Source organism: Argopecten irradians, chromosome 2 (assembly GCF_041381155.1).
Source record: "Argopecten irradians isolate NY chromosome 2, Ai_NY, whole genome shotgun sequence".
NCBI lineage: Eukaryota > Metazoa > Mollusca > Bivalvia > Pectinida > Pectinidae > Argopecten > Argopecten irradians.
The window spans coordinates 59,671,661-59,693,667 of record NC_091135.1 but is presented as its reverse complement, the minus strand read 5'-3'; the positions used below and the strand labels follow the sequence as shown (position 1 = coordinate 59,693,667).

Here is a 22,007-nt window from a genome sequence, read left to right as displayed (position 1 = left end):
TTTAATCCTGTATAGGGCCTTGACCTACCAGCTCGTTGCCATGGACGAATTTCTTTCTCTGGTGAAGGGGATGCCACACTGGATCGTCGTGACGACTGTAAACTACATTCAGACTCATCAGTGTCATCCTAATCATGAGAAGAAGAAATAACATATAATTTTATGTTCTGGACATTTAAATAGGGCAGGCATAATGTTTGTACATAGACAATTAAGTCTACATTTAATATGTTCTGTATAACAATTCCTCAAACTTATGTAGATCAAGCACCAAGTGCTCTAATGCATTACCTCAAAGCAATGCAGATCAACAAGTGATACAATATATTACCTCAAAACTATGCAGATCACCAAGTGATACAATATATTAACTCAAAGTTACGTAGATCACCAAGTGATACAATATATTACCTCAAAGCAATGCAGATCACCAAGTGATACAATATATTACCTTAAAGCAATGAAGATCACCAAGTGATACAATAAATTACCTCAAAGCAATGCAGATCACCAAGTGATACAATATATTACCTCAAAGCAATGCAGATCACCAAGTGATACAATATATTACCTCAAAGTTACGTAGGAGGTTGAAATCTGGCTTGATGAAAGTTACGTAGGAGGTTGAAATCTGGCTTGATGACCTTTCGGACAGGAAGTGGACTTTCTGTTTCATCGTCATTATTGAGCTTTGTTCTTGAAGTCTCCACTACAATACAACCATATCATTATAAACACCTGGTAAGTAACAAAACATGTCTGACATGAGTAGAAGACATAAGGAGAGACATGAGTAGAAGACATAAGGAGAGACATGAGTAGAAGACATAAGGAGAGACATGAGTAGAAGACATAAGGAAAGACATGAGTAGAAGACATAAGGAGAGACATGAGTAGAAGACATAAGGAGAGACATGAGTAGAAGACATAAGGAGAGACATGAGTAGAAGACATAAGGAAAGACATGAGTAGAAGACATAAGGAAAGACATGAGTAGAAGACATAAGGAAAGACATGAGTAAGAGACATAAGAGAGACATGAGTAGAAGACATAAGGAGAGACATGAGTAGAAGACATAAGGAGAGACATGAGTAGAAGACATAAGGAGAGACATGAGTAGAAGACATAAGGAGAGACATGAGTAGAAGACATAAGGAGAGACATGAGTAGAAGACATAAGGAGAGACATGAGTAGAAGACATAAGGAGAGACATGAGTAGAAGACATAAGGAGAGACATGAGTAGAAGACATAAGGAGAGACATGAGTAGAAGACATAAGGAGAGACATGAGTAGAAGACATAAGGAGAGACATGAGTAGAAGACATAAGGAGAGACATGAGTAGAAGACATAAGGAGAGACATGAGTAGAAGACATAAGGAAAGACATGAGTAGAAGACATAAGGAGAGACATGAGTAGAAGACATAAGGAGAGACATGAGTAGAAGACATAAGGAGAGACATGAGTAGAAGACATAAGGAAAGACACATGAGTAGAAGACATAAGGAAGACATGAGTAGAAGACATAAGGAAAGACATGAGTAGAAGACATAAGGAGAGACATGAGTAGAAGACATAAGGAGAGACATGAGTAGAAGACATAAGGAGAGACATGAGTAGAAGACATAAGGAAAGACATGAGTAGAAGACATAAGGAGAGACATGAGTAGAAGACATAAGGAGAGACATGAGTAGAAGACATAAGGAGAGACATGAGTAGAAGACATAAGGAGAGACATGAGTAGAAGACATAAGGAAAGACATGAGTAGAAGACATAAGGAGAGACATGAGTAGAAGACATAAGGAGAGACATGAGTAGAAGACATAAGGAGAGACATGAGTAGAAGACATAAGGAGAGACAGAAGACATGAGTAGAAGACATAAGGAGAGACATTAGTAGAAGACATAAGGAGAGACATGAGTAGAAGACATAAGGAGAGACATGAGTAGAAGACATAAGGAGAGACATGAGTAGAAGACATAAGGAGAGACATTAGTAGAAGACATAAGGAGAGACATGAGTAGAAGACATAAGGAGAGACATTAGTAGAAGACATAAGGAGAGACATGAGTAGAAGACATAAGAGAGACATAGAGTAGAAGACATAAGAAGACATAAGGAAGACATGAGTAGAAGACATAAGGAGAGACATGAGTAGAAGACATAAGGAGAGACATGAGTAGAAGACATAAGGAGAGACATGAGTAGAAGACATAAGGAGAGACATGAGTAGAAGACATAAGGAGAGACATGAGTAGAAGACATAAGGAGAGACATGAGTAGAAGACATAAGGAGAGACATGAGTAGAAGACATAAGGAGAGACATGAGTAGAAGACATAAGGAGAGACATGAGTGAAGAAGGACATAAGGAGAGACATGAGTAGAAGACATAAGGAGAGACATGAGTAGAAGACATAAGGAGAGACATGAGTAGAAGACATAAGGAGAGACATGAGTAGAAGACATAAGGAAAGACATGAGTAGAAGACATAAGGAGAGACATGAGTAGAAGACATAAGGAGAGACATGAGTAGAAGACATAAGGAAAGACATGAGTAGAAGACATAAGGAAAGACATGATGAGTAGAAGACATAAGGAAAGACATGAGTAGAAGACATAAGGAGAGACATGAGTAGAAGACATAAGGAGAGACATGAGTAGAAGACATAAGGAAGACATGAGTAGAAGACATAAGGAAAGACATGAGTAGAAGACATAAGGAAAGACATGAGTAGAAGACATAAGGAAAGACATGAGTAGAAGACATAAGGAGACATGAGTAGAAGACATAAGGAAGACATGAGTAGAAGACATAAGGAGAGACATGAGTAGAAGACATAAGGAGAGACATGAGTAGAAGACATAAGGAAAGACATGAGTAGAAGACATAAGGAGAGACATGAGTAGAAGACATAAGGAGAGACATGAGTAGAAGACATAAGGAGAGACATGAGTAGAAGACATAAGGAGAGACATGAGTAGAAGACATAAGGAGAGACATGAGTAGAAGACATAAGGAGAGATAGAGAAGACATAAGTAGAAAGACATAAGGAAAGACATGAGTAGAAGACATAAGGAAAGACATGAGTAGAAGACATAAGGAGAGACATTAGTAGAAGACATAAGGAGAGACATGAGTAGAAGACATAAGGAGAGACATGAGTAGAAGACATAAGGAGAGACATGAGTAGAAGACATAAGGAGAGACATGAATGACCCTGCCTTCATTTATTTTGGGACAGACATGGTTAACACTATATGTGCCTCCCTACCTCCCATTTTATAGAAAAGATCAACAGTAATTGACATTGAACACAGTGACCATTGACCAATGTAATTATTGACAAATGTATCTGTCCCCAAACTTACCAGGAGATGACCACTCACCTACAAGTTTACCATCCTTGACAGGTCGTAACTTGGGCTGTTGACGAATGTCTTGAAGTAAGAGTTCAATAGGATCCAGCTCCCTTTTAGGGGGCGACTTTAATATCCTATCTTTCACCTGTAAAGACATAAGGAGTTATGGAAAGGTTATTCATAAGGTCATATCTATAATTGTATTGTGTTTGAGGACTGATAGATACCATGTAAACAAACTCTGGTTTGGTTTGATCTGGTGACCTAATGTGTAAATGGAGTGTCTGAACCATGTGACCTATTCATCTTATTAATATCAATTTCAACAAATTTAAATAGCATATAAAATATTGATTTTCTACAGGATTGAACAGCAAGCACAGTCTTTTTTGTTTTGCCTTATCTCCTTTAATCCATCTCCTGACCTTGTTCAGATGCCTGTTTATAATAATAAGTATCAGAAATGAGAAAGTATTGGACTGACAGTGAAGCATTGCTATTGATGTTGAGATAAACTGGTCTTAGTAACACTTACAGACATTTATCTGTACAATAAAACATAGGTAAACTGGTCTTAGTAACACTTACAGACATTTATCTGTACAACAAAACATAGATGAACTGGTCTTAGTAACACTTACAGACATTTATCTGTACAATAAAACATAGATAAACTGGTCTTAGTAACACTTACAGACATTTATCTGTACAATAAAACATAGATAAACTGGTCTTAGTAACACTTACAGACATTTATCTGTACAATAAAACATAGATAAACTGGTCTTATCTTAGTAACACTTACAGACATTTATCTGTACAATAAAACATAGATAAACTGGTCTTATCTTAGTAACACTTACAGACATTTATCTGTACAATAAAACATAGATAAACTGGTCTTATCTTAGTAACACTTACAGACATTTATCTGTACAATAAAACATAGATAAACTGGTCTTATTTTAGTAACACTTACAGACATTTATCTGTACAATAAAACATAGATTAGCTGGTCTTATCTTAGTAACACTTACAGACATTTATCTGTACAATAAAACATAGATAAACTGGTCTTAGTAACACTTACAGACATTTATCTGTACAATAAAACATAGATAAACTGGTCTTAGTAACACTTACAGACATTTATCTGTACAATAAAACATAGATAAACTGGTCTTAGTAACACTTACAGACATTTATCTGTACAATAAAACATAGATAAACTGGTCTTATCTTAGTAACACTTACAGACATTTATCTGTACAATAAAACATAGATAAACTGGTCTTATCTTAGTAACACTTAGTCACACAGACATTTATCTGTACAATAAAACATAGATAAACTGGTCTTATCTTAGTAACACTTACAGACATTTATCTGTACAATAAAACATAGATAAACTGGTCTTATTTTAGTAACACTTACAGACATTTATCTGTACAATAAAACATAGATTAGCTGGTCTTAGTAACACTTACAGACATTTATCTGTACAATAAAACATAGATAAACTGGTCTTAGTAACACTTACAGACATTTATCTGTACAATAAAACATAGATAAACTGGTCTTAGTAACACTTACAGACATTTATCTGTACAATAAAACATAGATAAACTGGTCTTAGTAACACTTACAGACATTTATCTGTACAATAAAACATAGATAAACTGGTCTTATCTTAGTAACACTTACAGACATTTATCTGTACAATAAAACATAGATAAACTGGTCTTATCTTAGTAACACTTACAGACATTTATCTGTACAATAAAACATAGATAAACTGGTCTTATCTTAGTAACACTTACAGACATTTATCTGTACAATAAAACATAGATAAACTGGTCTTATTTTAGTAACACTTACAGACATTTATCTGTACAATAAAACATAGATTAGCTGGTCTTATCTTAGTAACACTTACAGACATTTATCTGTACAATAAAACATAGATAAACTGGTCTTAGTAACACTTACAGACATTTATCTGTACAATAAAACATAGGTAAACTGGTCTTATCTTAGTAACACTTACAGACATTTATCTGTACAATAAAACATAGATAAACTGGTCTTAGTAACACTTACAGACATTTATCTGTACAATAAAACATAGATAAACTGGTCTTAGTAACACTTACAGACATTTATCTGTACAATAAAACATAAATAAACTGGTCTTAGTAACACTTACAGACATTTATCTGTACAATAAAACATAGATAAACTGGTCTTAGTAACACTTACAGACATTTATCTGTACAATAAAACATAGATTAGCTGGTGCTTTATGTGGAACAAGAGGGTAATAGATATCTATAGGCACAGAACAAGGGGATTGAGGGTAATGGAAATCTATATAGTCCTGGCTGGTGTACATCAACACCCACCCTACTACACAACCGTCTCACTCATCCTAACTAACGGGCTAGTCTTTCACACAAAGCAATAGTTATTACTAATAATTCAACAGATTCCAAAATAACCTAATGACAATATAAATGTGTCTATTTCAGCTTGTATGCTGCTGTTTTCACATCCTTTACATTAATTACAATGGCTAATCAGGGCCTAGCTGACATTCAAACCTGGCACGTTTTGTATACAATCTACATCAACCTTAGCCACATATATTGAGGATAATGACTCATGTCCTAGTCATTATGAATGTTAATGATACAGAATTCTGTATATTACCAGTACATTTTGACAGAAGTATGTTTAGCCTTACTCTGGTATCCTTTACTTTCATTACACCTGGTACACAACTGAATGTTATTCCTTATATTTAGGAGCAACAACTTTTATTTCAAACTTTTCTCTAAATAATAGACCACATTTAAGATGCCACTATTTAAACAAAATCTTCCTCTGAATCTGCTGTTTTGCAATCTATTTTTTTTTTTTTTTTTTTGTGTGTGTGTGTTTTTTTTTCATTCTTTAAGCAGAACTTCAAATCCTATCAGCTAAAACAGATTGAAAACTTTATAACTTTAAACAGACACCATGCAAAACTAATTACACATTGAATTGTGACTAAAGGCAGAATCTGCAATGTACTTTATGGCTTAAGTGTAAGGCCATCTGGATTTTGTTACACCTTCCCACAATTACAATCTGAATCTTTCTTATCAGAATTTTCTTGTCTACATTTCCAATGATAGAACCAAGAAAGAATCTTGCTATAAGTTGAAAACGAAAACTCAGAAAATGTGTATCACTGAAATCTCCATAATGTATTATTGTATCAGGTAACATGCTTTTCTAGGCAGCATGGCCATCTTAAGGATCAACGGCAGAATTTGACTTTGATCCTTACTCTCAACATCACAGCGAATATACCTCTACCAATAAATCAGAAATACACATTCTCACGGACACTCTGGGGAGACATTAATTTATTGATTACCAAGCATTTAATTTGAACTTAATTCAACCGAGGATTCCGTTGATCGTGATGTAACGGCCCTAAAATAGATAGCTGTAGGAGTATGTAGAGAGTTCTCAGGAGTTTTCTGGGTATCATAGATGGTTGTATGTTGTAAGCTTCAACTTGAGACAGTATAACAGGCTAACCTCTTGTTACAACACAGCACACACAGTTATATAAACACAAGGCTCATCAATCATAATTCTGACAACTGCCAAAATTACCACTTTTTATGTTAATTAAAAAGGTTGTACTTTTATTTATTAATGACAACTTTTACCACACAGTAAGGGTATTTATCTTCCATAATTTGTCCATAAATTTAACCTGTAATGCATGTAAAACTTCATGTCTGGTTACAAACTAACACTTTCAGTCAATTGAAGAAAGTCATTTGTTTTGCTTCATGGCCATCCGTCTACCAGTACTCTTAAAGGTTTTGGACTCTATGGGATTTCTGTAGAACACATGAGAGGCCTAACCTCAAGGAACTTGCTGACCTTGGGGAAGACTATGATTTTAACATGGTACATTAATGTTACATGCAGAGAGCATAGATCCTGTATAGGTAATGTACTCCCTGCATGGATGAAGTATGAAGTATCTTATAACCCTCCCCCATCACACACACACTGATTTGAAGGTACTTAGAATGTTTAACAGAACCAAATGTATTACATGTATATAGGTAATAATGATGATACTACAAGAAAGTGATTTAGCCATAACATGAGTCATGTTTGCCTTGACAAATAGTAAAATTTCAACTTTTATATGTTCAAAACAATTAAGGAGTGAGAGTATAGGTAAGGTAAGGTATACTACAAAATATATGGTATGACAACTGCCACCTGTTACTGCAGACACCTGAGTGTTGGAGTATGTCTTCAGTATACTAAGTTACATTGATACTGAAATTATCTGTGACCCAAGCTGATTTTCTACATTTTATCACAGCATGTATATCGGAGATTGGCGAGAAAACTGCATGTATTTTTCTCCTTTAACAGAAGGAACATTAATGTTCTGGGTTCAAAGTTGTGTTTTATTGCCCAACTAGATAAGCACATCCGTCTGAACAGCTGATGATGGCCTATAAGACCAATTGTATATTGTAACCCAATATAACTGTGCTGTCAGTCTGGTTTATGTCTATACTATTCAACAAGCTTGATGTATCTCCATGTATCCACATATCCAATTACTTCAATTGTTTCCATATTTTTGCTTTAAAATTTATTTTTTTAAATGTAGTTTGTTTTTCTTCACCCATCCAATAGACTTAGAAGTATATATTGTATATTCTGGTACCCCCCCCCCCCCCCCTAACATTCCTGTAGGGGATGTTGATCTCCACAGATGATCTTGTTCAGCGTAATGAGGTGTTTAAGTGTAGGTACCGATCCTAAAGATAAACACATCAGTGGAAAAAACTTGTCTTATAAACTTTACCTCAGCATCTTTTTATAGATGTAATTGTACGACTTCCTGGCAGAACCTTTACATATAAACATCTTCACCTATTGAAACAATAACAAATTTTACACTCACTATCTTATACACTTTCTGATTACTAGTAATGAGTGATTTCTTCTATCTCTGTTATCAGTGTCAAAAATAAACTAAGGGCAATAACTCTGTGCATTTTACAGACTCAAGACATCTACTTTCTGGTTAAATACAGTGACATAGATTAATTAATTAAAATAATTGGTTGGTTGATTAAGCTTAACATCCTAACAGTTAAGGTCATTTAAGAATGTGAGTGTGAATGTGTTTATTTTTGGGAGACTGCTGTATATTTGTGTTCTGTCACCTTGCCTTTTTCATATTGCTATATCTCACTGAAGCATGCCGTCGGAGATTCCGAACAACACACTATGTCACATTATACTGTCAATGAGGAATTTCCCGTTATGCTGAGCACTTAATAGGAGCAGAAACTACCAATTTTATCATATAGACCGTAGTATGTCTCCACCAAAAGACTATACACTTGTATATACCAAGTAGCAGACCTACCACACACAAAGTAGTACACCTGTAACAGGAACTTAATCTAATTTCACATTATCATTTGTATGAAGATACACATGTTCCCTGCATCAGCGTGAATTTAATTACAACAGATTACATTTACTGCACTTTAAAGTATTATATTGCCACTATTTCGTGTCTGAGCTCCAAACCAATTTGGCAGCAAATGCATCTTCTCTTTCACTTTTTAAATTGAGCAAGCTCATATCATCTTTTAACAATTCCCTCCTTTAGTTCACTATGCCAAACAATACGAGAGGTTTTCAGAGTTGCTTGGTTATCATAGATCTGCTGTGATGCTGTCTTCATTAAGAAAACTGACGGAATTCAATAATCTCATACATTTATAAGAACATGATTTACAATGTTCATAATTTTTGACTGGCAATCCTGTGTTCACAAACATGTATTCTGTGCTTTTTTGAGATCAAACATTGACTTATAAAGCGTAGATAGAAAATTGTCAAAAATCAACATTGTCACCAAACCTACCTCTTTAAGTAAAGTATCAGTGTCCATCTCCTCCCGGAGCTGACCAAGGCCGGTCAAGCTGAGTGGACGCTGACACAACATCCTCAGAGCTTTAGGAATCCTTCAGAGTATCAATAGGGATTATATAGACATATAGTCACAGAAGTAGAATCTCACTGATCCAATTGTACATGACTATATAAAAGGATAGACATTATAAAATCACCAATACAATCCAATAGGTCCAGTGTTACTTGATTGTCAGAAACTTCTATTTGTAATCTTGTGCTGGATGAAAATTTATCTTCTCCCAAAGTCAATTTCTTCAGATAAAGAAGACATACACTCTGGTCATAGGCCGTGAAGCACTATATAAGAGTCCTTGAGTGACTCTATGGATACTGATGGAGTTTAACAATACCAGGTGCCGAGGTCTTTTAGAGAAAACTCTTTTCTCATTGCTGTGTCCATGTAATACAGTTATACAATATTATTATATCAAGCTTAATTCAATAGACTCCTACATGCAGTAGCTGTCTGGAGCTAAAGCCGGCTGGCCCCAGATGTTGGGAGAAAACTCCTTCCATGTGCTGAGGTATGGGCCTGTTAGCGACTAAAACTGCCCTCTGATAACACCAAGTTCACAAGTACATGTGTTTTTAATTTTGCTCTTTTCAACAGCATCAAAACTTTGAAATGTCACTTGATGAAACAATACGCCCACTTCAGAGAGACATTATCCTAACATTAGATAATTCACACTAAGAACGACTCCAATACACTAGCTATGTTACTATAGCATATTGCAGAAATTAAAATATTTGGAGAAAAACCTTATGATAAATACCTTTAAAACTCTTTCAAAATCACAAATTTCTACTGTTACGCAAACATTTGTTGATAACTCAATTAGGAACAGCTGATATCTAATCAAGTCAGTTTACAGACTTTCCAAGTATGTTTTTTGCTTTGTTAACAATGACTCTACATAAAGTATTTCCTGCACAGTTGTAGTTGGAGGTTTAGGGGTTTGTTCCTGTGAACTCTGCCCACTACAAATCACATCCAATCAGCATCATCACCTTGTCAGCACAGCCAGCATGGCAGGATTCTGTACCGACCCACACTTACTGGGTATAAACAATGGGGTAGGGGAGAAAAATATGTCTGGTCTGTCAGTGCCTGACGAGAGAAGGAGGGGGAGAGGGGAGCACACTTCCTCTATTAGTTGGCCAGTCTCCTCAGCTCTGTAGTCTAAACATCAATAGTGATAGAACTCACAAATCACATATGTGGACAATTAAAAGTGTTAAGACTTTGTTTTTTGACCAATACGACCAAATTCTGGCCTTTGATAAGTCCATGTAGAGTGAAAATGTAGAATTTTTCTCACAATATAAAAATTTCAATTTCAACAAAAAGAAAGTCTGGAAATTTTATACAGTTCATATAGTTCAAGCCAATCATATTCCATTACATTCTATTCCTGCAGATTCTGATAGAGGGGTCAAATACAAATACAACACGTACATGTATATCAAGTAATAGTCAGAATTTTGTGTAGGAATATTTAAAGTTCCATATAAATCATGGATGCTTCCAAAGGTCCCCCTCAGCACCAAACACATAAAAAGCACATGAATCCCAGAATATATATATCCCCCTGCTGACTACAGGAGGTAGAAGCATGTACATGTATAGTGATATATGGAACCTGTATGTACTATATCCCAATTCCTTGTCAATCTAAATAATCCCTAAAACACCAAATACACAGAATCACATGTGATGAAAAACACAGGTACTAGGGGAAAAGTTACAGAAAATTGATCCAAAAATCAATTAAAAATCCAACAAGAAAATATTGATTGACTGAAGATTGATATTGAAGATTTTTGTAAAAAATGGTTGATGTCCTAGCTGGTAAGGTTGCTGCAAAGTAAACTTCCTCAGATAGATGAGTGATACTGCAGGCCTACACAGATGTATTCTGGTCAGTCTGTGTACAGCAGTAGTACCATGCCTTGGTGATGATGTAAATCTGTCTGACGTCTGCCCCCCTCCAGTCTGAGCTAACTACCGACCAGCTGTGATAGAATCATTAAAGTGTTAACCACCTATACACCATTATACAGCCAATCCCAGTAATAATGGAGCTGATTTTCTGTTTAATATCAATTACACATCTGTATCAGTAATACATCAAATATTTATATACCATTGGGCAGGGAAGTGCGAGTTCCCTGAAAACTGAACATGCTGGTTAAAATATCAATGAGCTATTTTTGGTAAAATAGTGGCATTTAAGCTGATCTACCACTTTCCTTATATAGCAGAAATCAATAGTTATTTTACAACCCTTACACAGAGCAGTGGCTTGATTAGTAATGCAGACAGCTGACCTTATTTAGCCGATAAGCTTAGGTCTCGTGTTTAAGTAAGGATGAGGTGACATTACTTTATATGCTATTGTCTAATTGATTAAAGACTTATAAGTCCCATCATGCTCTCCATAAAAGATTGGCAAACTACAGAAAACTAGTCTCACACTTTTTGTAAGGATTATTTCCCCTTATCCAATGGCCATGGTGGTGAAAGTGAAAGATGTGTACAAGTTGTATTCTATGAACGTGAATTCTGGATTTAAATCATGTTCTCTAATAAATATTGGCCAAAATTTCAAATTGGCAACATTCCTTAGCTTTCTGTGTCTCTCAATGAGACTATCTAAATAATATATTGGACAAGTAGATACACAACCCCAATTTTCCCCTACACTGTACTATGTCAATTATAGATGACTGACAAGCAATATTGATTAGGTCAGCCTTCATTAGGTATCCAACTTGTAACTCTGATAGCCGCCCTATGTACCAGGAGGTTTTATAATTGGCCAGACTGTGGCTATTATTGGGACGATATCTGGGATCACAGAGTACACAGTTAAACTATCGATATATCATACTAAAAGTTTCTCCATTCTGTGATAACAAGAAATATTTGAAATAGTACAGAGAGGGGAGAAAGTACTAATCCTATAGCATAATACTAAGTTGAATTAGCTAAACATATCTGTCAAAAGAAATTCAATCTTTACTCTCAGGGTCGTCACAGGATCAACGCCTACATACCGGTAGGCAAAACCCACGAGTCATCTAATAACACCATAGCGGAGGTAACAAGTGCCTGAATCGGCAGCGTGACTGGACCGCTAACAACCTAAAGTACACTAGTGTGTTTTATAGCTACTCATTCTAATAGCGAAATTGCTTAACTATTTTTGAAACGGATCCCTGATCCTGATATGACATCAATTGACCAATAAGTTATAGTACTGGTGGCTTTTATAATAGGTCTATGATTTTAGCATCCTTATGATACAGCCCCATCCCTAGAAAACTACACAAGCTTATCACCTGTAGGACAATATATAAATCTAGAAATGTTGGATGTAAACAAAAGAAAAGATTGTGGACTTGTTATTAGATTTCTTTCCATGATAGGAATGGCAAGACAGGCATTCCCATCACATTGGTGTAATACCTTGCCTGATAACGAAATCCTAATAAATCATTTTTGAAGTGTTGATCAGGCATAAATGTGATATACAGTGATAAAACCTATTAAGGTTATTTTGTCTTAGGACATCCTGTTATGTAACTTGGTACCGACACTGAACACATGAGAATGAGCACGGTGTATATAGCCCTATCTGAGACTACACCCTACCCTATATATGGCAGACTTTAAATTTTTACTGTACCACAATGTATAAGTATTGCCTATCGATCTGATACCAATAAACACTTAGCTTCAACAGAATTCTAGGTGTTCTTCAGATCCTTAAAGTATTTACATAAGGAAACAATTATCTCTGGTTTTGTAAAAGTTCTCAAACACTGCTGCTATATCTTGAACACTTCGTTCAATTTTATGATACCAGTCTTCCGTTTTGACTCATGCAAACAAACCCTCCACTTCATATTGAAGAATATAAAACATGTTTTGACGGATTCACAGGGCCGAGATCGGTCAAGTACATCAGAGTGGGAAAACTTAGTAAGGTCAACATAGATGGGCCATCGGACTGTCCATTGATCTGAACTGTACACCATTATAACCTAGTCCTGGTCAATATTTACTTAGGGGCTTTACGGTAATCTGCCATTTCAATATATCATTTAACGACTAACCTCACAAGTCTCCAAACAATCGAGATGTTTCTATAGGGTGAGCAATACCTAACCAAATGGACACACCTTATCTCTCATGTTTAATCAGCTTAAAGCTAATTAAGGATATTGTCATTCAGCCAGGGGAGACAACTTGGATTGATCCTTTCATTTTCATAACAAACATCCCAATATTAACTGAAAGAATATTTTACAAAGCACAATACTACAGGTAATCCTACAAAAGTTTATTTTAAACATTACTACTTTTAGAGAACTTTACTTTTTTAATTTTGAACTGAAACTGAAGCCCGGCCCGTCAACAAATGGGGACATGAAAAACCTGTTTGTGTATTTGTTGTTTTGTTATTTGGTTTAGGGAAACGTAACAGAAAAACTTGTTTATATATTGGTATTGATTACTTCTGTTTGGATATGATAAGGAAAGTTTAATTTGTGACAGGATTAACAAAATCAGAATTCCTAAGAGAGGATAATCCACCCCCAAAGTCTGTGAACAACTTGTAGCAGGCCAGTACCAAATCTACACAGGAGCCTGGGACTTGTTTGTCACCTTCCCGACAGGCGATCAGACAAGGCTGCCAAAGTCCTGGGCCAGTTAGCCCCTAATAAGATAAGCTAATCCTTGGAGGAGAGAGTCTATCTAAACTTACACCTGTGTGTGGCAGTCTTGTAAACACGGCCCAATATTTACCTGGCCATATTAATTCCAGCTTACTGCCCACTGTTGGATGGACACCAACGGGGTCACTCAAAGTAGTACCAGGAATTTAGACATGTACATCATAGATATGTACCGTATAAACCGTACATATAACAATAAGCTATCATGTACCGTATACCTTACAAGATTCCTACACCTTACAAACTACTATATGTTTCACTGTCGCTCACTCCGTACAAACACCGACAAGTTTTGCCATCATTCACTATGTGCGGTCACAATCGAGACAAACATGCATGAATATTTGCATACAGAGTGTTCAATTATTCAATTACTCAGTCTAAGTCGGATTAAAGTGTGCAGAAGACCTGCCAACAACTAGACCAATAGAAGTCTGGGCACATCTTATAACACTAATCAACTTATACAGTTATTTTCCTCCTATGTTATATGATCGGTTCTTCTCCAGTGCCAGAACTGACACAGCCTTCCTTTTCCACTGTAGACTACATGGTGTTTATTTTCTATGTACATTCTACATATTCTTGGCACCTTCCTTTATACATCGTATATTGATCCTTCAATGTTTTGTTACAAATACAGCGTAAATGAAATAGTTTCTTAAATATTCTCAAGAATGCAAACATTTTATAAATGAGTTTCAGCAGGAGTTAATAAATACATAAATTTCTTGTAAGAAACAATTTAAATTGATAATATAAATTTTTTACACTTATATGCAATAAGAAACTCATGGTATCAAATGTTTGGTACCTTAGAACTATCTATTAATTTTCTCTGGTTTTCCCTGTTTCAATAGTTTGTTATGATTGTTTACCAAGGTCAGATGAAACTCCAGGGAGTTTTTATCAATAATGTTGACTTGACATGTCCAACCTTTGGACGTTTGTCCATGCATAAATTGACCAGTGACCGGTTGAATGTTCCCATTGTAACCAATTACACCTGGCCTTGGTTACAGGCAGGTACAACTCTGTCTGAATTCACTCCGATATTCTGTGTGATTTGACCTTCACACAAACTTCAGGTCCACAAACAAAACAAGACCTATACAGTTAGTTTCACCTTTATATATTATATTCAACGGTCAATTTATCTTTTTAGGGTTGGTATAAAAAAAACGGTGTACATTTGAATATGGATACTTTTGTCTGATAAATGAATTATCTAGCTACCCTGACCATTATAGAGGACCTTTTGTCATGTCAGCCTAATTTGCCTCACTGATATGCCATTGTGGACACATGAATCAGTAACAGCCAAGTGTTGTCCCTACATTAAATTATCAGCAAATAAATGTTATAGAAAACTGCTTGTGTGAAATTGGAATCTTACAATGTTTACAATCATATAAATATAAGCAGGCTTCATTGAATAGACTCCTGTCCAGCAAGACTAATATTCTTCACATTTGATGGCTATCGATCAGTGTGGACATTTTATAGATTCAGTCCTAAGATATTAATACTACATACAATATACTGATTAATGATATTCATCAACATTCTAGACATCTTTAATTATATTCCTTTTGAATTTTCATTAAGATACAGATTTATGACGATCTGTTACAGAAGTAACGGCTGGGGGGAATCTGAATGCCATATAACACCTGTCATTACTTATTTATAGATAATCATATCTATTATAAAACAATTTTAGATTTAATTCAATCATATTTATTGAACTGGTTCTATTTAGATATGAATGGATATAATAAAACTGTGAGCATGGAGTGACCATCGGTCAGTGGATCCTATCTGTCATTGTGACAACAACCTGCGGCCACAGGGCCCTTATCACCACAGTGGTCAGTGACAGCCTAACAGGATTTCACTAAGTACCTCAAGCTGTAACAATAATACGTGATAATCTGGCCATGTCCTGGCTGTCCCAAACTGACCATTCGGGACAGGACGTGGTGGCTTAAATATGGCTGAACAATGTATCTCACCAACACAAGCTCACAATGCTGGTCATAATGAACCGGGTATGCCATACAAACATTCACACAATTCAGTGGACTCAGAATAAATATCCGATGTATATAGATACATCAAAATTTAACTGAGCCCTTCAAGTTTCTATTTCAAAATCTTCATAATTGATTAAATAAAAACACTTAATCAGCTTGTGCAAAATTCTAATGTTTTCCTTCACTGATCATTTTGTACAAAATAGAACATCAGAAAATACTTTTATTTTGTTTGCAGTGAACCACAGTTATCTTTTACAAACTTTCGTAATTTTGTTGAAATAATGAATATGAATAGTATATATAGGTGACAAGTAGACACACTGTATTCGACCAAATAAACACCCCCATCCCTTTTAAACTACTCTCACCCTATTTTGAAGCCTCAATTTCACTTAAATGCAGACTGGAAATATGAAAACTGTTGAGTTTTTTTCATTTGTTTTCTCTTTCAAAGTGATTTATAGCTTTTTTGTGCTATACTTTAAAAGACTACTCCAAATTTTGAAGGCTAGTCCAAATTTTGTTCTATTATTAAGCCCCCCCCCCCCCCCCCCCCCCCCCCCCCCATTATCATTTTTATATTTTTTAACCGCCCTGGGTGCTTATTGAGTAAAATAAAGTATCTCATAGTTTATGGGTTGTGGTTGTGGAGAAACACCTTAGAACTTGTATGGTGAACTCACTAGTATATGAACCAGTATTTTGTAGGTTGTGAGGACACACCTCGGGACTTGTACGTAGACTTTTACATGATTTACAGACCTTACCTTGTCCACTTTATGACTGGACATGATCACCAGAACATGATGACAAGGTTCTCTAACCTTTTGACAGCCCTGTACTAAACTATTTCCTACCATAAAACATCGCCCTGGCCCCGTTATGTGTGTTTTATAGGCTGATTACATCCTCACCCCTACTTATTACTATGTAACAGGTTTTCACCCTCTACTGAGATAAAAGGAATCTCCCTAACCATTCTACCTAAGGGACAATAACACAACAGTCTTTATGTGTAAAATATGGTCTAAAATTTTAAATGATAAAGAAACTGAAACTACATGCTTCTTAAGTTCTTTGAAAGTTTTTCAGTGTTGTTTCATGTAAAATATATATGACCTGCATATACTGGTAAATTTGAAATGTCTACACTTTCATTTTCAGAATTCACTTTACTCAAAACTGTGAATTTTCTCAAAAATGACTTTACCAGTCATATAAATGCAATGGAAGTTTTGTTTTTTAGATCATAGTATTTAGTATTATAATTCTGATCTAAATTTTGTTTTACCATGTTTATTTAAACCATTTACTAATTTTAAAAGCTGTGTAGAAAATGTTCAAACAATCAGTAACAAAATTCATGCTAAAATGTATGTTAGCAGGAGACTTACGGAATGTAGAGGGGGACGAGATCGAATGAATTCAAGAATCACAGCATGCGCATCACTTTTCACTTTGGGTGGAATGTCACCATTTACCTGCAAACGGAGAAACCAGGTAAAAAACACACAGGTAAAGCAAACAGCATCAGCAAATCATGCAGTCATTCCTCCTTAATCATTACAGAAGTAAAATTAAGTGTTGGGAAGATAGCATGCCCATTATTAATGAATAAATCTCAATTGGACACAAAACCTAATTTGCAAGCTTAAGTTGTTATTTTTTTCTTTCTGTTTTATCAAAAATACATAAAAGTTAAATCCTGCCAATGTTTTGTCAGGTGGCATAGAGATGGAATACATCCCCAAAAACTCTTAATTTAAGCATGGACAGCAGTTTTTGATCACTCTGTGATTGTACAGAAGATAAAGTAGGAAGCTTATCATTATTTATTTCTTAATATAGATTTCCCTGTTTCATAATGTAAAGATACTATTTCATGCAAAATTCAGAAACTCGTACAAATGCAATCACCATCAATCATCATACAGTCTGGAATAATCTTTGCATATTACAAAATTGTATTCCTTGCAGGTAGGCATCAATTATGACGTCATTACTTTGTAAGCAAAAATTACAGGTATGTTCTGAAAAATATGACACTACACTTATAAAACCACGATGTTACTATCAGTGCCTAACACAAGGGCAGATAACTCTATAATATGCAAAAACAGAATAATGTAAGCCTGAACAAGAACAAGTCAATTCATTGCCACAAGCAAAAACCCCATTGAAATCACACCAAAACATGCAGTAACATATTCAACGGTATCTCTCCTTCATCCATGTTTTATATTACCAAGTGTTAGTTTATAATTTGGAAGTAACTGTAATTGATCTGATAAGAAACTAGAAGGCTATTACACGACAACTCACAACCAATTTAAATGCTCTGTTTTAGATAGGAACACCGACAAACAATTAGGCAACTTCTTGTGGGCATTAATGGGTGTTTACAATGTGGTTTTGATGTGTTAACATTTAGACAAACATTAAAAGGGTAAAAATGTCCCATAAAACAGACAGGTAGGTTGTCTGTTGAGACCAAGAAAACATTGCTGCTCCACAGAAGGACTTTGATAACATGACACCTTATTTCAGTAATCAAAGAATTATACACTAAGATGGGACAATCTCAGAGTGCTGTAAAATAACATTGTTAATTGATTTTAGCAAGGTCGTTAACAGTGTCTCCAATCAGGGACTAATTAACACACAACGCGGAAATGTACTCTACTTAAAATAATGGTCAACAGCCATATCTTATTAACAGTTTGACAACAGTTGTGTACAGTTGTACATCAATAAACTTTTTCGAAAAACAATGAAAATCAGATCTTGTTATTTCAATGTCAAATTGTCACCAAAGCTCTATGGTTGAGATGTTTTAGTAGTGTAGGAGTTCATGTATAATTCCATGCAGAATAAGTAATTTGGAAACAGTCAAGTAAATCTCCACACAGATACAACAGACTGTAAAGGTTACCTACCAGAGTCTTCTTCAGGGTGTATCTCCTTGTACGTATATCCTCCAGTAAAACTTCAAATGGCGTCAACTCATATTCTCGTGGGGTAAGGTTTGTATGTTGTACACCTTTTAACCTCACCCCATGGCGTAGCTGTTTCATAATCTGCACCCATAGTCTCGCCTATAACAAACCCAAGGTTACATTAACAAAAGTCAATGGGATAAGGAAACACTAAGTCTCCATATAAAACAAAGACGTTAAACGGGACATGATGGACATAGACTATGTACTACACCACCGTTCAATAATTAGGTTGGGACAGTCCAAAATGAACATATAAAAGATGCAGAATTGCGAAAAAATGTTTTCAAAAATCCTCTTGATTAAAGGTCATAAAAATAATCTTAAATCTTTAAATTCAAAGAAGATTTAAACTTGTAATTTGTTTTCTAATTAGCCTGACAGAAGAGCCTCATCTCTATGAAATAATAACACAGTTATAACATAAACATTCTGTGACAAAGTTTGATCTCCACCTACCCAGTCGTTTCTCTGTAGATCTTCTAACAATGTCAGATCATCATCCTCCTTGGCCAGGCTCTGAAACATACAATATATTATGTTACTTGTTTATTTACTGACATACCAAGCTCAATTTCAATATCCCCTATCACCCTGAAGATGCTACACGATTTGTAACTTAAATGATTGTGTATGTACTGTTGTACCTACATAACATGCAAGTCTGTCATAGAAACCAGCTTCTAACCAAATTCTATAAATCAAAAAAGTTTTTAAATAAAACTTATCATACAATCCACTGATAATCACTACAGGTTCAGATATCAGATTTATGTTGATAGTTGTGATTTTTTGTGAATTTAGCACCCTATATTTACAGTCTAAATCCACAGACATAACCTTACACTATTATGACTTCCCTGATCTGTCACCCTGGGCCCCTCCAAAACCCTGATCTGTCACCCTGGGCCCCTCCAAAACCCTGATCTGTCACCCTGGGCCCCCTCCAACACATGTCTATACAACCTCTGTGTGTTTATGTAAATGTTAAACTGATCAATTTTCTCCAAATGAGGGTAGGTCTAGCAACTTTACACCCCCATTTATACAGAATAATCACTGAATCTACAATCTCCCAACCTCCCCTTACTCTGTATTTGGGCCACTGCATTGATTTTCACAGTCATACTCAAACCTCCAGTTTCTACTAATTAAATCACTTCCTTTAAATTTGTAAAGTATTACTTTCTTTTAAATGTCATGTAATCTATGCCTTATAAAAGAAACACAATTTAACAAAGGATGGCAATTTATTGATTATTACTCGTGCCCTATCTGGGCCTCGAACTCATTATCTACGGCACTCAATCGCATAGCCAAACATATCTGGGCCTTTTACCACTGCGCCACATCCACGTCCCCAAAAAAGGACTTTCAATGACGAAGTGATAGTCGGTTCGATATGCTGAAATGATCACTGTTGAAATTGTCAATTAGATTATTTGAATTATCTACATTTATAATTAGTGTACATGACTTCTTGTGGACATGTAGCACGTGGATATCATCTAATGAAGCATAAATATAACTTTGTTATCTAGATGTTAATGGCAAGACTGAGTACATATGTACTCAGTTAAATATATGTACTCAGTTAAATCAGTTTAAAGTTTGCTCAGAAAAAACCCCAAAAAAGCCTTTGAATAAAACAGGTTCTTCGAATTAAACAAGAAAAATATTTAGCAAATCGTTTTTGTGTGTTTTCAAACAGAAAAGTAGCAAGATTTTCTTCCGCCCACCTCTTTTCCACATGAGATCTGTTCCAAGAAGGAGCAGAGTTCCTGAGCCTCGGCGACGAGCGCCCGACATACAGCTCTGTAATGGTTCGCAGGGTTAATCTCATTGGATAGGTGCTGCTCACAGATCTACAACAGACAAAGTCACAAGGTTAGCAGACATGGAGAATGGCAAGGTCAGTATAGATAAAATCAAGGTCAAGGTCAGAATGGATAAAGCAAAGGAAAAGGTCAAGGGCTGGATGTAGAAAGTTATTACCGTTACACCAATGTCAAGAGTGGATATAGTTATGACAAAGGCAATGTTGACATGCATACATATACCAAATGTAAAGGGTCAAGGCAAGAATTAATACCAAGGTCAAGGTTAGAATAGTGGATACAATAAAATGAGAAGCAAATATTTTAGTTAATGTCAGTATGCATACAGCAAACATAGAACACAATCTTCTATATTTTTAACCAATTATGTGCTATAAAATCTTGGATTTGTTTCAAATATTATGGAGTATATCCATTGTGAATAAAACTGAAATGGACATTTTCTGGTCAGCAATATTGCAGGAATAATGTGGACAAGTTACAGGACATTTGATTGGTGAAAATGTGTTAATTATTTTAACTAGTAAAGACAATCCTACTTTATATATAGGATTTGCAGAATTAACCATGTGACTGTAAGATTTAGAATAATATTAGTATAGTTTAACTAACTACCTAAGCATAGTAGGACTTTATCTACCTAAATACTATTTTCTCATGCACACATGTCATGAGATCCATTCTACACCAATCTAAATACATTTCAATACAGATACACAATCTCTGAAAGAAACCATTGTTCCTAGGCCCAGATTCAAATCTACATTCTACAATAGCAGTCCCATATTTCAGTATTTACAGTCAAGGTCACATATCACTGTACAGGTCACAGGTCAAAGTTCACAGATACAAATATTTCTGTTAAGGTGCTGACTGTAATATATTTGAAAACATTGGTGCTGAGAACCTTTATAAATAAAGGTAGCTTTCATATACCAGGCCGTTCAATAACATACCTACGTCGTAATCATGCATGCCTTTCTATTGGTCATTTTATG

The 22,007-nt window shown here is 35.4% G+C and overlaps 1 protein-coding gene across 1 annotated transcript in view; it reads right to left on the bottom strand.

Annotated features, from left to right (window-relative positions):
* The window catches only part of LOC138316097 (microtubule-associated protein futsch-like), a 78,878-nt gene that overhangs the window by 11,165 nt on the left and 45,706 nt on the right, over window positions 1–22,007 (bottom strand). The window contains exons 4-10 of the mRNA XM_069257597.1: window positions 20,911–21,036; window positions 19,631–19,690; window positions 19,112–19,270; window positions 17,570–17,656; window positions 3,397–3,514; window positions 603–709; window positions 29–128 (exon numbers count right to left, since the gene is read on the bottom strand). Of these exons, the coding sequence (XP_069113698.1) occupies window positions 29–128; window positions 603–709; window positions 3,397–3,514; window positions 17,570–17,656; window positions 19,112–19,270; window positions 19,631–19,690; window positions 20,911–21,036 (757 nt within the window). The remainder of the gene's footprint in view (window positions 1–28; window positions 129–602; window positions 710–3,396; window positions 3,515–17,569; window positions 17,657–19,111; window positions 19,271–19,630; window positions 19,691–20,910; window positions 21,037–22,007) is intronic.